This window comes from Balaenoptera acutorostrata, chromosome 11, assembly GCF_949987535.1.
Source record: "Balaenoptera acutorostrata chromosome 11, mBalAcu1.1, whole genome shotgun sequence".
Taxonomy (NCBI): Eukaryota; Metazoa; Chordata; class Mammalia; order Artiodactyla; family Balaenopteridae; genus Balaenoptera; species Balaenoptera acutorostrata.
Window position 1 is genome coordinate 35,246,756 of NC_080074.1, and position 18,562 is coordinate 35,265,317.

Consider the following 18,562-nt stretch of genomic DNA (forward strand, 5'->3'; position numbering starts at 1 on the left):
AGCAAAGAGGCTGTTTTGCTGAGTGAGGAGGCAAAGTTTAGATGTGAAGCTGGAATTTATGGTGAAAAGTTCTGAGAAGAAGCTGTGTGTGTATATGTTGGGGGGAGGAAATTGGGGGAAGAAGTCTATGTGAGGATTTACCACAGGTCCTTGGAGTGCTAGGAGTTACAGGCAGGGCAACATTCTGATAAACCTAGCAGAGATAACCTGCTATCAGGCTAAGAGCCGAATGATGACATTATAGTTCATGCAGCAGTGAAAGGCATTGGAATTTCAGCCCCGTCAGATGAGACTCAACTGAATAGCTCAGAGATTCAGCTAAAATCCAGAAAGACCATACATTAGGAGTGAAGACAATGCCCTGGGGTAGGGACATGCACTGACAGTTGAAAACTAAAATGACTTGTCCTAGGAGGGAATGAAATTAAGGCTGACAGCAACAAAATTATCCACCAATACTTTAACTGCCTGCCAGAATTACACTTAATACCCTTTAAAAGGAAGACAACAACAGCCAGACTCAGCAAACTGTACTACGAACAATGTTCAACATACAGTTAAAAATTATTGGACATAAAAAGAAATAGGAAAATATGACTTATCATTAAGAGAAAATCAGTTAATAGGGACACATCCCAACATAGGCAAAATGCAAATCAATTTTTTGATAAAGACATCAAAGTCATTCAATGATGAAAATAGTTCGTTCAACAAATGTTGCTGGAACGGTTAACTAAATATCCATATTAAAAACTGAACTCATCCTCTACTTCAAACCTTTCATAAAAATTAATTTGAGGTGGATCACAGACCTAAAAGTAAAAACTTAAAGTACAAGACTTCTTACTTTCTTGTAAGAAAGTAAGAAAGCATAGAAAATCATCTCAATCTGGAGGTAGAAAAATATTACAAAGGACACAGAGAGCAAAAACTATTAAATATAATAAAGTTTCACCAAAATTGAAAACTTCTGCTCATCGAAAGATATCATTAACAAAATTAATAGGTAAAAGAGGGACTGGGAGAAACATCCACAAAACATGTCTGACAAAGAATTTCATCCAGAATATATAAACAATATATTCAAATCAATAAAAGGCAAATAACCAAATTTAAAAGTGGGGAGAACTTTTTAATTAAATTATTTCACCACACATTTGAAGGAGTTTAGAATACACAGCACCTCAGTACGCCATTCTGGCATTTTGACTATTTTGAGTTAAAGGCACTTAAAAAAGAGCAGATGCAAGGGCCCTCTGACCTTCCTTCTTTTTCTTCAAAGCAGGAGATTAAATTCCTATGTGAAAGATATTCGACCTATACCAGAAGCAAAGGGACATTCTTATCACAAGGACAGGAAGTCCAGGCCAAGAGATATGTATACAAACAAACCTGTTAAACTAGCCTTTGTTTCCTAGTCACTTTTCCATCCAATTAACTACCTTAGCCCCAGCCCCTCTGCCTCATCACATTTTCACAATTTACTACTCTGTCCAGCTCACTATGTAAGTTCAACTCTAATTGCTTCTTGGGGTCTTTATTTTCTTGTGAGAACTCCCATGTACATGTAAAAAAAAAAAAAAAAAACAATTAAAACTTGTATTCTCTTTTTCTGTTTATCTGACTTACATCAGTTTAATTCTCAGGCTTAGCCTGAGAAGGTAGAGGAAATATTTCCTCCTCTACACCATTTTGTATAGATATGTTATTTGTAAATGCCATTAACTCATCTACCCAAAACAATGCCTTACCATACTTGGAACAGAAACTCAAAAGCCTATTATTTAAAAAACACTTACATATTACTATAAACTTACCAGAAAGACAATTGTTGCTGACATCTAGTTTTTCCAAAGAAACAAAATGAAAAAGTGGTATGATTTTTGTCAAGCTGAAAACCAAAATGGAATTTATAAAAATTTTAAATTGGAATGTTCTTAATATTATTGATGTAATTATATAATAATATATTTATATAACACAATTATATAATGTTATAAATTATAAATTTGGCAGAAATGTATAACTATATACAATTGCATTTTCACAATAGAATACAATAATATAATCTTTACTAACAGTACTTATTAAAAACGCAGTAATTATAAGATTCTAAGTATTTATTCTATAATGAAAGATTTATATTTATTTCTAAAGAGAAGTTATCATGGAATTGCTAGTATCAATCATAATTATCATGAAGCTTAATGTGTACTTGGTATTTAAATAAAAATAAATGGGTTTTTTGTTGTTATTGTTTTGTTTTATCTTTGCATATGGCCAAATTTACATAGAATTCATATTTTCTATGTATTTTTTTTCTGGCTCAAACATTTAACAAACCATTAAGAGGTAAAAACATAAAAAATATGTATTTTTACTTTCTAACAATATAACTTTAATTAGAGTCACTAGTTTTGTTTCTAATTTTAAAAAGGTTTCGTTTACTAGATTAAAAGTATTATAAGTCCTGTAAGTGCACAAGGTTACACTGGGGTTATTTTTAAATTGGAAATATGCATTTAAGGAACACATAATAGAAACTGTTTTCTATTGATAGAATAGACTTAAATTTGGCAGAAATATACTAATTTTAAAAATTAATACTCATTATTAAAACAAGCATGTTCAAATTCTAATAATAATAAACTTATCTCCTACTTTTAAAAGTTTCTATCATTTTCTAAGATACAATTGTCATTAATACCTCATATTCAAACAAGGAACATAAGTGATACTGAAAATATTCACTGTATTGGTAACAAAAGCTATGAAGGGAAAATTAATTTTAGTTTGATTTACATTTCCACCTAAGACAAGTTTACACTTACTTTGTTACATAATATCACATTACCCTAGCTATTTGGCAATAAAAATTAAGCTAGTTCATCTAAATCTTTAAACAAGATAAAAAATACTTTGTCTAAAATATATTCTCATCACAAATACAAAAGTCTTCTGAACTAATCCCCTCTATAAATGTTGAAGATCCATGTATATTCAAAATATACTTCCACTAAATGAGTATTTCTGGTACAAAAAAGAAAAAGAAGTATGCATTAGTTTCCACTTCTACTTTCTTGGTTTTTTTTATATTGTCCCTCCAGTTTACCTGGCAGAGATTTTTTACATCTTTATTTCTACCAACACCCTGCCATGGTAGGAAAAAAAAACGTACTATTATTCTAAGATCAGAAGCTTACAGGATAATACTGTGACTGGAAGCCTCATGGCACGAAGCCAACCTTGTACTGACATTAACTCCTCTCTTGTATTATCCTGTTCTGCATTAGAAGAGAGACAGAAGATGCTACTGATGATAAAATAGACTAAATAAGGAGTCTGGAAGACCTCTCTGATTGTAGCCAATCCTAAGTACAATATTACTATTTACACTACCTATACAACACTGCTTCTTAAAAACAATTTAAAGGGGAAAAATCCAAGGTAATAAAAGAAAAAGTGATCAAATATTGGTCATTACGTTTGCATATACAGTTCATTATTTGTACACACACTCTTTAATAAAAAATTTACTGAAATGTCACATGTACACAGAAAAAGAAACTTAAAACTTTGTCAATACGTAATTAGTGTATTCAAGTCCTAATTTTATGACATTTCCTATTCATGCATTCTAGATCATTACTACAAGTAAGAAATTTAAGTTATTTAAGTGAAAATACAATGATAATAAATGTATTTATTAAAAGAAAATTCTTATTTCTTTTTTACCGTTAGTATATTTCTAATGCTAAATCTTTACCCTCCTACTAAAAGGATTTTGAAAGATTAATAGATAATGAGCTTTTCTCTTTTTTCAGAATATCTCATGTTTTTAACCAATAAGTTATATGGCAATATTTGGTAACATATAGGTTATATGAAGACATTAACTAAAAATAACCAATAAAGTTTTAGAATTAAAAATAAAAATTCCCTTTGCAAAAATAAAGTGTTTCTTCAGGTGAAGAAATATTTGGTTTGACCACATATTTTTCATAATATCGAAATTTTGTCTTTTCAGATAACCATGCTTTTAGAATCATGTTCCTTTTTGGAAATTTTAATCAAGAAAACTGGCTATTTATTCACCATTAGGATGGTAGAAACCTAATAGTAGAATCGTTTTTATTTTAACCTCTAGAACTTTTCCTTTTACTGACATTCTGTGTATATTTTTTCTAAGAAAATTCAAACCAGAAAGACAAAGGACATTAGTGAAAACCTAATACCATTTGACCTTGTCACATTAGCCCTGGGCATAAAAAAGATATAAATTTCAAAGACGACAAAAAGCAAAAGATTTGTACAATGAGCAGCCAATGGGTAATAGTTTCCACTTTCTGCTCCTACTTAGAGTCTCACTGGAAGTAGAAAGCCTTATGAAGCTGGAAAGTCTTCCAGTTAGAACTCCGCTGAGAAAAACTTAAAACAGTCACATGTCCTAATGAAAATTTAAAACAGAAGTCAGGATGAAACACGTATTTCAAACAATATGTACTAAGTATCATTCTTTATATGTATTTCATTTGTTGGAAAAAAGCATATGGGCACATAATTTCTTCCTCGTGATGAAAATATTTATTAAAAATTAAAAGAAAAACACATACAATTTAAAAGACATACCACACACAAATCCAAATATCACATTTATAAAATTCTTCTCAGGTTTTCAAAATATATTGACATACATTTTCCTTTTGGGTAATCATTAAAATCCCATAAAATAGATAAGGTACGTGTTACCACCCCTTTTACAAGTGAAAAAACTGAGGATCAGGTAGTGAGAAAAGAGTTAATCAGTGCCAACTGACAGATAAGTTGTAGATTCAGAATTCAAACCCAGATCTGTTGACCCTGAGTTTTATCAAACTTAAAAGAGTTCTTAAAAAGTCAATGCACATGTAAAAGCTTAATGTAAAATAGGTAATTTCTACAGTTAATGATATTAGCTTATGGTGAAAAATCCCAAGTTTGAAGATAATTTTTCACTACGATTTTAGGAAATAATTTCACTACTCTATATGTTCATTTCTATCAATCACATTTCCCTGGTGTCCTCAGGACTTATTCTTTCATCCTCCTGGAAATGGTAGGAGGTTACTTGTGCAAAGAGCTTTGAGAGACCCATTAAAAATATCTTCAAATATAAGTGACAATATTATTAAAAATTCAATATAGCATATATTATATAATAATTTCACCACTTTTTATATAGCTAAGTTCAACAAATTGTTATTTTACATCTAAGAGTTTTTTTGAGGGTCAGGACATATGGTACTCAGTTTTGTATCCCCTAAAATGGCAAACACCACCTCAATATCCAAATGTTATAAAGCTAAACAAACAAAATTATAAATACGGATTATTTGGTTTAAGTAACCCAGTTATTGTTATCAACTCTAAAATTTTTTTAATAGTCCAGTTTATTATAAAATTCCTGGTCATATCAGGTTGATATGAGAAACAAGGCACAGCATATTGATAGGGTAAAAGTCTATCAGCTAGTGTTAATTTTAATTTTTAAAAGCAGAATATTTCTTTGATGACTTAAATTGTCCAAAGAAATAAAGGCATTATTTCTCAAAAGATGTTCTTGATTTAAATATTTTCTAAATTCTTTAAAGATTATTATGCTTATCAATGTGGCTTGAGATCTAGTTCTATAAAATATACTAGATATGTCAATTACTGAGTGATTTACTTCATATGTCCAAAGCATAGCTGAGTATTTCTATTGAAATTGTATTTCTTACCTGAAAAATATTGTGAAAAGATCCAATAAGTTTGTGATGGCCCAAATTACTTAAATAGTATTATCTGACAGTGCTGTTCGGGGTAAATATCCTTTTAAAGACAAATCAACTTTCATATTTTAGATGTGATTAAAATAATTTGAGGGAATTTTAAAATACAGATTCAGTTTTTGATCTGTCAAATAGTAGAATAGTTTAATAGGTGGAAGTTAAATCATTTAGGACATATATGCTCAAACGATGAGCACTATTGTGACAGAGATTGAGAGAAAACTATGTTTGGGAGGGGACAGGTACATATATATTAACATTGAGTTGTCTTGTTCACTTGTTTTGCAAGAATTGTACAACTCACAGAAGCAACTTCTTGTTAAAGATAGTTCCTTTCCCCTACTCCTTGTGCCTTTGATGAACAAATTAATCATATTAGGGTGAATAGGTCTCAATGAAATATTAAACAGAGGGAGACGTACACACATTGTGCTCCTGTTTTGGTTTTAGACAGTTATTCTCTGCAAAGATCCAGATGTTTGGTGGTTTAAAATGGATCTTCTGTGGCAGGTACCAATCTCGACTTAATGTTAAGGTATTTTTTTTTAAGTGTTACTTTATATCCTTAGGGAAATCAAATTTAAATCAATCTTAACAGTTACAAAAAGACATGCAAGTTGAGAGCAGATTAAAAATCTTTCTTCCAGGACTTAATAAGTACCATTTGAGAGAATGAGACATCCTTCTAAATTAAATTAACTACCTCCTGTATTTTCCAAGAACTATATCTTTACAAATATAAACAAACCTGCCCTGAGAGATTTCCATAAGTACATTTTTGAGAAGAAACAAAATGAGTAAGATAAGTGACAATTAAAATTCTACTAAAATTTGAGGATACGTCAATACACTTTAATTTTTTTAATTCTATGAAGTTATATTTATAATTTATGTCCAATTTATTGTAGTGTGCATTCCTTGAATTACTGGAAAAACCTAACAGCTTTTCTACTTATTCTGAAGATCACACATTTATGTTAATCATTCACTGCATTTAAGCTTAATTAAGGAAATTATATTTTTACCTGTTTTGAGAGATACTCAGGATTTGTAGTAAAGGCAGCCAATATGAAGAAAATGTTTCCACACTTGAAATGCTGTTATCATCCAAGTGCAGTTCTCTTAGAAGAACATGATTCTCCAAGGATGGAAGCTATATTTAAATTTGGGTTATTAGCTTATATTAAGCAAAATATTTTTGTCATTTAGCCAAATTTAAAACAATAAAACCTACCAAAACTAACAATAGACATATTCTGGTAAACAGCATATCATAAATCAAAGTATAATATTATGAGAATTTTAGTATGAATAAAATTTCCAATAATGATTTTCATAGTTAGCATTTTTTTAATACTTTGTGACAAATTTTAATTAGAATTTCAGATAAACTTGGTCCCACTTACACACTGAATCATAACTGAAAAGTTATGATTTATTATATTTTAGTATTATAAAAACTAATGTTAAATTAGATTTCTTATAAGATATTGTAATTATGTTGAACATTTTTTAAATAGTGAAAAGTATATAATAGTTTAAACTGGAAATCAAATACAGCTGATAAGTAAAAAGAATAAAAGTTAAAACTGCTTTTAAAATGTATGATTGATATTTCTAGCAAAAGAAAAATGCTGTGTTAATCACAGAAATCAATTAATTCAAAGCAATTACCTCACTTAGATAATTTCCCTGTAACTTCAGTATTTGGAGCAATCCACAGTTTTCAATGCCCTCAACTTCAGTAAGATGATTATGCGAGCAATCCAGGTATATAATGGTAGGCGTATCACAAAGACCTTTTGTACTAATTAACTGATTATGGTCCATAATTAGTTGCTGAAGATTTTTCAACGATTCTAAGCCACCTGGAAGAAAAAATTTCCATGATCACTTTATCATACATTCTTCCAGACTCTAGAGTTTCAATTTTTTTCTAAATAAATGCATCTTTTTATTTCCAATATTCCTAATTACAAGACTTAGCCCAATTTCCTGGTGAAAAATGTGTAAGTGTAAAATGTATTATTATTTAAACTCGTGCCTAAGAGACGTATTTTTGAATGACAATTATATATCACTTCAAAATTGAACAAAATCCTAGAAGTCATACATTGGGCATTGGATGTTTTATTTTCAATTGACAATGGAACAAGGGAGAGGGAGGAATCATTGAAAAAATAACAGTTTTCAATTCAATTCCAGGGTCTTTGAAATATCAATGCTTGGTTAAGGTTGTTGCAGAATGTAATTACAGAATGTGATTGCACAATGCAATTTTTCTACCATTGAAATATCTACCTTAGATTCACAGATAAAGTAGGTGCAACTGTATTAAAATCAATAAAATATTAGTATATTCTTCTGGTATTATAAGATTGTCACAAGTGGCCTCCTTTTTACCCAGATAAACTTAAAATCAATATGATTCCAATCTAAAAACTATCAGAGGAGCCTTAGACTATAGCTCAGTGGCCATAAAGAAAAAACTGAGAAGGTTGTTTAAATAAGTCATCATAGCACTGGAAAGAGATGCTGAGGAAGTCTGTAAAAATTTCATGGAAGATATTAAAAATCTAGAAAATTTTATTTAGATTGAATATTGGACTACATATGTTCTCTGTAGTTACTACCCTGTGTAATATTAGGTTACACGCTGAAGAAAGGTAAAAGATTTGCCAGAAAAGCTAAAAATAAAAGGAAATAGCACATAAAGCAGAACAATTGGGAGAGGAAAAGGCAGATGAGATTCTGTGATGATGGGAGTGATTAGTAAAGGTACATTTTACAATTATCAAAGGCATTTTTATTTACACTAAATTATATACGGTCAACAGTGTGAGCCAGAGTGGGAAAAGGAGTATGAAGAGGCCACTGCTTGACAAGTAGTGAAGCAGCCGAAGACTTTTGCTAGAGGCATCCACGGAGTAAACAGGATGAAAGCCACAGCGCAGTGGAAGTGAAGACAGCGAGTGTAGACTACTTTTTAGATATTTGACAATGGAGAGAAGATCCTCCAAAGTCCTTAAAATGGAAGCCTTATCTCTGAACTCATCCTCCGCTACTGTCCCCTTCTCTTGGTTCATTCTAACATGCTGACCTCCTGGCTGTTCCCTCGAACATGCCACATGTGTTTCCACCTTAGGGCTACCTACATATGTAAGAAACAACTATCAGTGTGTGTGACATGTTAGGCTAGGAAGAATTAAATAAAGCTTATCAGCTAACTTCAGATATTAAGACACCATGATTCTCAATCAATATACAGAGAAGTTACACTTATCTATTCAACAATCTATCAGAGATTCCAATCTAGCGAAATTATCATGATTTCAAGCCTCAGATACTAAGGAATCTTTGAGCATTTCTAGTTCTAGGAATCCATTATATATTAACACACACACATACACACAACTATGAAGTAATATATAGAGAAATTCCTTGCCATATTATTTAAACAAAGAAATGGAGAAAAGTTAAATGTCCATCAGTAGTGAATAGTTAAATAAATTATGGAGTATCTATCAAATGAATATGTATAATCTTCAATATGAAGTAGTCTGACATAGAAGTATGCCCATGATGTACTACTGTATGTAAAACCTAAGTTGCATACATAGGCTTTTAGCTATTGAATATACCTGACTTTCAATCTACACATCTATTAATTGTATTGCGTAGAACAAGGTCTGGATTGATTTGTAAGCAACTGTGAACAGTGGCTACTCCTGCAAAATAAGAAAGAGAACGGGGTAAGCAGAGAGAGAAAGTTTCACTGCTTACATTGTATACTTCTCTATTTTTAAATTTTTTAAATGAGAATGTACTTCTTGTATAATATTTTTTAAAACAATATATTTGAAAAAAATCAGAGCAAGTACTGAATAGAACTGTTATTCTGTATTTATTCCTGACCACCACCATCATCAAATGGTTATTGAACTGAAGAAAAATGAGAAAACCTGATGCTGTCATCCATCAGAAGGGTTTGTTAGATAGCCAAAGTGTGGGAACACTGTACATAGACAGGGGGGCATACCTCTTAGATTTTAAGATCAAAGGTTTAAAGGAAAAAGTGAGATGGAAAGTAGATCTTTCAGCCTCACTGAGCCTTGATATGATGGCAGTCCTGTTTGACAGCTTCATTGCAACCTCAAGAGGGACCCTGAGCCAGAACCACCAACTAAGGCAATTCCAGATACCTGATCCACAGAAAATAGGAGGTAATAAATGTCTGTGGTTTTAAATTGCTAAATTTGGGGGTACTCTGCTTCACCAAAGTATATAACTAATATAGTAAGGATCCTATTCTGAAGAAAACATGAGAAAGAAGAAAATATGTTGAAAATGTTTTGGGCTAGGGAAGAACAGTTACAGAAATTTAATGTAACAAGAATTCAAAGATACTAAAATAACAGATGTAGGTAAACAAATGGACCAAAATAACACCATGATAGAACTAATAAATGATTTAGAAAAAATGTTGTACAGGACAGAGAGCTAAAGATTGAGTTGCTCACAAGAAGAGATAATCGCACTGAGAACAAAATGTGAAGAAGCAGAAGATAAAGCAGCACAGATTACATTAATTAAATAAAAATAGACATAACAGATAAAGTCAATCAAAATATGGATCATCCATGATTGAAAAATAGAACCAAGCCAAAAAAGTTTTCGAATATATAAAAAACAAAAATTTTCAGAAATGAAGAAATAACAATCTATAGTTTGAAAAGGACATTGTATTCCACGAAAAAACTTATGTGGGTTTACTGACAATAAGACGTCTTGCTAAATTTATTAATCAAGGACAAAGAAAATGTTATTCAGGTATCTGGACAGAAACCAGTTTTGGGGGAGTAAAATCAAGTTAGCCTCTAGTTAACCACAGCAACACACAATATCAAAATGCAACAAAGCAATGTCCATGAAGTACAAAGTGAAAATGTGACCTAAAAATAGAATGCACAGCTATATTTTCATTCAAGTATGAAGGCAACTGACAGATACTCTTGAATGTGAAAGAATTCAGGGAATATAGCATCCACTAGTCCTTCTTTGAAAAATAAGATGTAAAAAGAGTTAATGAACTATGTAATCCAGACAAGCAGAAGATGAAAGAAGCAGTTTGTCATAAAAAAGACTGGTATTGACCCATTTTCATACAGATCTAATGCTGCTAGAGGAGATAAGATAGAGTCATAAATCCTGATTTGATGTCATAAATCCTGATGTGAAAAACAAAAATTGTGATGGGAAAAGAAGATTGGAAAAAGTGTAAATATCCTAATTTATTCTATTTTCTTATAGAGGAGTTAGTATTGCCTAAAATAGATTAATCAAAGCACATCTTTTTATAAATCACTGAACAACAAAAATATTATAACTGACAAAATTATTAGGGGGAGATGGAATTGTAAATGAGATAATTTTATCATTTGTAGCATGAGGAAGCTAATAGATAGTCTAAAATTTTGAAATCAAAACACTTTCATATAATTTCCTGCTCTATTGCTTAGCAATGTTTTCATGAGCTTTTAAATATGTCCCATCTTAGTAAATTGTAGGAAAATTTGCTGAAAATGAATGTTTCCAACCAGTAATTCATGTGTGTATGATTTTTGATCACCATAAGATTATTCTATAATACCTTCATATATTTCAACAATTGATTACTTTATAAATCACTGTACTTTTAAAAAGTTCAAGTTGATATTCTACTTCAGTAGTGATAAAGTTTTGACTGCATCATCTCAAAAGAAGTACTAAAAAGTTAACTGTTACTTTACTATTAGAATATAAAATTATGCCTAGAGCACATCTCTTTATGTATACTCTAATAATCACAGGTATTATTAAGCTTTTTCTCATGTTTAATTAAACTTTACTTAACTAATTATCTAAACCTTCTTTAACTAAACTGTACCCTAAGTACATTTATTTATATAGAAAAAGTAGGCATCATTGTCTGAATTGTTACAGATCATGTTCATTCAAGTGATTTCTTATTTTGATCACATTTTTTCATAAATATTCCTCCTTCATAAAGGAGGACATTTTGCTCACCATTTTATATTTGTTATTCCTCAAAGAGTTTTGAATTTCTATTCAGGTGTTAGCTACGCTTATTAGAGTTTTATTTTCTTAATAGTTATATGTGACAATATTCTCTACTTTCCTGAAATAATAGGCATGAAGTATCTTCTCTGTTAACACATGTAAAGCTTTTATAGTTTCCACATTTCTACAAGAAATATGAAAATCTGTTTTTTGCAAAAATAGCTTTACTTGTAATATAAAAGTCATAACTCGTTCTACAAGTCCTAAGATTGTGTTGTGTCCTCATAGAAATAGAAAAAAGATATAGACAGAATCTCTGCTAAAGTATCATTTACTTGATAAATTCAACTAGAATATTTTTTTAAAATTACGACATGTACAATTATTCACAATTTATTAAGTGAATAAAGTTAATTACAAAACAATATTACAGTAGTGATTTTTAAAATGGATAGAAAACAATCTGGAAAGCTCACCAATACTGGCTATATCTGGATGGTGGGAATATGGCTTATTATTTTATCATTTCACATTATAATTTATAGACAATAAGCGTATATTAATTGTGTAGATTAGATTAAAAGTTACTTAGAAAAAAATACAAAATTCCATTTCCAGAAATTTCTGCTCAGATACTGTGATTTTTACCCCTGAAAATAACTAAAAACAGTAATTACATTTTTTAAATGTTTCCAAATGAGTTGTTAAGAAAGCAAAGAATTCTTAGTCCAAAATCTAAATAGATATGGTAGGCAAAGAGAAGCCAGCAGAACAGTAAAGCCAGTTTTCAATGAGAGAAAACTTGTTAAAGCTGGTGAATATGAAGATCAATTTCTATAGCCTCACAGTTTGAGGAAACAAAACTTAAAATTCACCAATAGGAGGCAAGTATGACAGGCAATTCCAAGTAAACCTAGACCCCAATCAGCTATACCCAACTGAAGACAGGAAATTAAACTATCTATCTCAAATCTCAGTAAGAGGGGGAAAAAAATCCTCCTTTAAGATAATAAATACAAGCTGACTCTCCCATAGGTTTACGACTCAAATTCACTCTCATGGTGATCAGAAAACTTCCACCAAAAATGTAGCACAAATGATTCTAGATTGTTTGTGTCCTTTGGCATCTGAAAAATCTCTAAAGAACAAACTTTAATCTCATAAATAGGAATAATCACAAAGCTTAAAAATTCCAAGGGAAATAAACAGGTGATGAAAAAAAAAAATCACATGAAAAACACAGAGAAATAAGATGCCATAAGTAAGAGTTAGCAGAAATAACAAATCCAAGCAAAACCAGACCCACATGAAAATCAGAATTAATTCAAATTAAAAACTCAATGACCAGGATTAACAGCAAGTCAGAATTTATCACTGGAATATAGGTATATAGAAAGTAACTAGAGGCAGCAAAAAAAGACAGAAAGATAGAATATAGGAAATATGGAGGCAAGAGTCAGAAAATCTAATATATGTGTAGCGTTTCAACAAAATGAGGAAGAAAAAAACTTTTTGAAGACATAATGGCTAACAGATAAAACTTAAAAGTGAAAATCACATACTCAATAATTGCATCAGACCCTAAGAGGATGAGTTAAAAAGAAATCCATGTCTAGACACATCAGAATAAAAATTCATAACAGGAATAACAAGAAAAAAAATACTTGAAAAGACACAGAAAATACCCTCAAAGTTTCCGAAATTTAACAGACAGCTGACTTCTTAAAGCAACAGTGAAAGTAAAAAAGTAACGGAATGATATTTACGAATTACTGAAAGAAAATAAACTTCAATTTAGAAAAATACATCCAGTTAAATTATGATTTAACAATGAATGTTAAGTAAGCACATTTACAGAAAAATTATCTTCCACAAACTAGTTCTTTTACTAGAGGAAATTTTAAAGGATCTATATCAGGAAGAAGGAGAGTGATCCAAGATCTTAAATGAAAAAAGAGTAACAGGCATAAAAGCAATAAATATGGGCAAATATGATCAAACTTTGACTGTATAAAATAACCATAATGTATAGCTTGAAGAGTTAAATAAAAATACATTTAAAATCCTGAAAAACAAACTCATATAAGTCAGGAAATTTGAGGTAAAGATATCAATTAACTTGAGATAAATTGAGTATATTTTATAATTTCTATGGTGACCACTAAATAAAGTATATAACTATCAAAAGATTGAGACAAAAGAGGAAATGAGGGGGAAAATACCAAATAAGTCAAAAGAAGACAAGAGAAGGGGAAAATAGAAAATGTAGCAAAGGCTTTCTGTTTACAGTAACGATGGACTAGGTAATGAGAAAACAAATATAAACATAGCTGCTGAAGGCATTTAAGAACTAAAATGGTATTATAGAATATGAGGATTAAGTTCCAGAAGAAATGAGGTGAACACATTATTCAATATATCTATTAATTCTGAGAAAGGAAAGCTTGCAGCATCAGGGGGTCAAAATTTGGGCTCCAGAGCTCTCCTCAGCAAAAGAGGCCTAACAAATCCTTACCTTACTTTTGGTTGGACCTCCATGTGCTACACATTAATCCAAATATGGAATAGCTCCCAAGGTACTGAAGTCAAGCTTTAAATAATATCAATAGCAAAACATGGATTTAGCTGCACAGAGATCACTAATGCTTGTAGTTTTAAACAATAAAGACCTCTGGAGGAAAATAATAACATCATAGCCTCAAATTGATTCTATAGTTTTGTTTTTCTTAGTATTTGCTGACTGTAAAATGACAAAACACTAAGTAAGGAAAAACATCATGTGAACAAAAATCAAGAGAACAGATAATAGAAACTATCCACAGGGTATCCAGAAAATGAAGTTACCAGACACAGAAATTAACAAAACTTTGTTGAACATATTAAAACATTAAAATTGGAAACTTACATATTAGATACTATAAAAATGTGAATTGAATGCTAAATAAAAGAAGCAAATAAAAGTTCTAAACTTGAAAATCTACAACTACAAACAAGACCTTCATGAATGGATTGGACATTATATTAGACACAGCTGAAGAGAGAATTAGTGAACCATAATTTGAGTCACAAGAAAACACCCAAAATGATGCATAGAGATGCAAAAGAAATGTAAGAGAATTATAAAAGCATAAGTGGATTATAGAATATAGAGGGAATATATATCTGGATCTAGATCTATAGGTAAGTAGGTAGCTCAGAATTTTTCAACACTGAATAAAGATGCCAAGCCACTGATTTAAGAGGCACAATGAATTCAAGCAGGGTGAATACTAAGGTAACCACAGTAGAAATATCAGAGTAAACTGATGAAAACAATGGGCAAAAAACAAAAATCTTAAAAGGGGAAAAAGAAATTTTCTTCCAAGAATCAACAATTAGGTTGTTGCACATCACCCTAGGCAAGGAAAGCTATAATAAAATAAAATCCATTCACAACGCAGAAAATGCATGCCAAATGGTAAGTATATATCTCAAAATACATCAACAGAGATGTGTGTGTGTGTGTGTGTGTGTATGCATATTCTTCAGGTGAAAGGAATATCACAGATGAAAGGTAGAATAAAGATCAATGGAAAGGTTTAAGAAATGGATCAATCCAAATGATATTGACTTTATAAAATAATAATGTCTTAAGGCATTTGAAACACACATATAGATACATATATACACGTGCAGAGTTAAAATACTCAACAACAATAGCACATTAAGTTGGGAGGGAGTAAATAAAGTTTAAGTTTTCTAAGACCCTAGAATTGCCTTGGAAAAGAGAGGAAAGTGCTACTGTTGGTGGGAATGTAAATTGATACAGCCACTATGGAGAACAGTATAGAGGTTCCTTAAAAAACTAAAAATAGAACTACCATACGACCCAGCAATCCCACTACTGGGCATATACCCTGAGAAAACCATAATTCAAAAAGAGCCATGTACCACAATGTTCATTGCAGCACTATTTACAATAGCCAGACATGGAAGCAACCTAAGTGTCCATCGACAGATGAATGGATAAAGAAGTGGCACATATATACAAGGAAATATTACTCAGCCATAAGAAGAAACAAAATTGAGTTATTTGTAGTGAGGTGGATGGAGTTAGAGTCTGTCATACAGAGTGAAGTCAGTCAGAAAGAGAAAAACAAATACCGTATGCGAACACATATATATGGAATCTAAAAAAAAAATGGTTCTGATGAACCTAGGGGCAGGACGGGAAAAAAGACGCAGGAGTAGAGAATGGACTTGAGGACACGGGGAGGGGGAAGGGTAAACTGGGATGAAGTGAGAGAGTAGCACTGACATATATACACTACCAAATGTAAAATAGCTAGCTAGTGGGAAGCAGCTGCATAGCACAGGGAGATCAGCTCGGTGCTTTGTGACCACCTAAAGGGGTGGGATAGGGAGGGTGGGAGGGAGACACAAGTGGGAGGGGATATAGGGATATATATATATACATATAGCTGATTCACTTTGTTATACAGCAGAAACTAACACAACATTGTAAAGCAATTATACTCCAATAAAGATGTTAAAAAAAGAAAAAAGAAAAGAGAGGAAAGTGCTAAATAAACTTAGATTTGGTAAATAAAGAAGGCATGATGTAATATCTATAGTGAACCAAAAGGATAGTAAAATAATATAAAAATGGTAATATGATAGAAAAGAAAAATGGAATCATTTAAAATCTCAACCAAAGCAAAAGAAGGCAAGAGAAAAAAAAAAAAAAAAGAACAAGAACAAATAGAATCAAATAGTAAGAGAGTAATTTTAAACTCAAATATGTCAATAATTGAACTTTATTGATTACACTTAATTATTAGGGACTAAAGTTTACAAATCAAAGCTTGAATTTGTCAGGCAGCCTAGATAAAACAAGAAAAAAACAACAAATTTTTATGTTACATTACAAAAATTCCAAAAATAGAACTTGTAGAAATATTGTAAGTAAAAGGACAGAAAAAGATGTATTATGTAAACATTAAAACAGTAATTCTCAAAGTGTGGGCCAGTGTCCCCATCCTGAGATACCTTTAAAGGTTCCATGGAGTCAAAACTACTTTCATAATAATTCTAAGAGGTTATTTGCCTTTTCCACTCCCATTTGCTCAAGAGTGTAGGGTGGAGTTATCCAGAGAACTACATGAGGTGTGATATTGTAGTAAATTGAACGCAGAAGGAAATACGGAAATCCAGCTGTCTCGTGTTAAGCTAGACATTAAAGAGATTTGCAAATATGTGTAACAATGAACCTTTTCTCACTATATCTTTTTGTTTAAAAAATACAGTTATTATTCTAAAACTGTTATGAATGCAAAGGCTTTATTATCTTAAACTTTGAATGAATACAAAAATTTTCTCTGTTTTTTCCTAATGCAGTAAATATTGATAGATATAACCCACATAAATGAAAGCTGTCTGAAGGAGGTCTGCAATAATTTTTAAGAGTGTTAGAAAGGTCCTGAGTCCAAAAAAAAGCTGGTTTGATTATGTCAGACACAGAAGACTAAGGCAGAAAACTTTTAATACAGTTGAAAAGTGACATTTAAAAATGATAAAATTGGTCAATTTAACAGAAACATATAACAGTTATAAATTTGTGTGCACCAAATATCATGGCCTCAAAAATATTTAACTTAAAAAGAAAAACAAAAAAAAGCTATGAGAATGATGATCTACAATCTACAAACATCATGGGAGTCACGTATATAACTTTTTCTCCAGGACTCTGCTAACATGACAAGTGCTCCACTTAATCAACAGGCAGTATTGCATAATCAATAATGAATAGGCTCTGAGGCAGGCAGTCCTGAATTTCAGTAACACATGCCTATTCGAAAACTAGCTATATGACTATAAGCAAGTTACTTAACTACTCTGATCCTTTGTTCCCTTTTTGTGGAGTGGGCCTGATTTCACATTATTGGGAGGATTAAAAATAATATTTTAAAGTAGCATTTACAACACTTTCACATGTTGGGTACTAAAAATGATAGTTATTGTTTCCTAACAATTATCCTCATAAAAACAAGGAGTTAAAAAACTGTAACTGTGGTGACCAAATAAGGCTTCAAAGAGATATGTTTGAGCTAAACCTTGAAGAAGGAATAGGATATTAATACATACTCAGAAAAGTCTATACACAACTGATTAAGCAGTAATTTGATCCAGTCAGTGCATTGGATCAAAAGGAGGAATCTAGGTGGGAAGGAAGTTAGAATAAATTGCCCCCCTTCTTCTTTTAATCTTAGAAATTCTTCGCTGTCAAATAAAGGATGAGAACTGAGCAAAACAGACTTACAGCAAGACTTATGTTAGAACATCATTACTTCCTCAACATCTCTAAGAAAATAATTCTCTCCCTGTAAAAATTTCTGTTATTTCTTCTACTACCCATCCAAAACAAAACAAATAATAACCACAAAAATATTCAAGAGTCTCTTTCAAAGGGCTTAAATATAATAAATATAAAGGATTGCTTAAATATTCTTGAGTTTACTGCTTCAATATATTCTTTATTAGCCCTTTAAAAGTTTCCTAGGTCCCACAAAATAAAATTGAAGCCAACTATGTTTATCCCTCAAAAGGCCATTGCCCATGGCAAAATTAGCATTTGGCTATACTTGCTACAAATATCTATTTCAAAGAATTCTTCCCACAGAAATGAGCCAATGGTCTAATAAAACATTCCTGCC

The 18,562-nt window shown here is 31.2% G+C and overlaps 1 protein-coding gene across 1 annotated transcript in view; it reads right to left on the reverse strand.

Moving 5' to 3' along the window:
* The window catches only part of LRRIQ1 (leucine rich repeats and IQ motif containing 1), a 184,738-nt gene that overhangs the window by 130,846 nt on the left and 35,330 nt on the right, over nucleotides 1–18,562 (reverse strand). The window contains exons 10-12 of the mRNA XM_007165929.3: nucleotides 7,485–7,678; nucleotides 6,836–6,963; nucleotides 1,818–1,891 (exon numbers count right to left, since the gene is read on the reverse strand). Coding sequence (XP_007165991.3) covers nucleotides 1,818–1,891; nucleotides 6,836–6,963; nucleotides 7,485–7,678 — 396 coding nt within the window. The remainder of the gene's footprint in view (nucleotides 1–1,817; nucleotides 1,892–6,835; nucleotides 6,964–7,484; nucleotides 7,679–18,562) is intronic.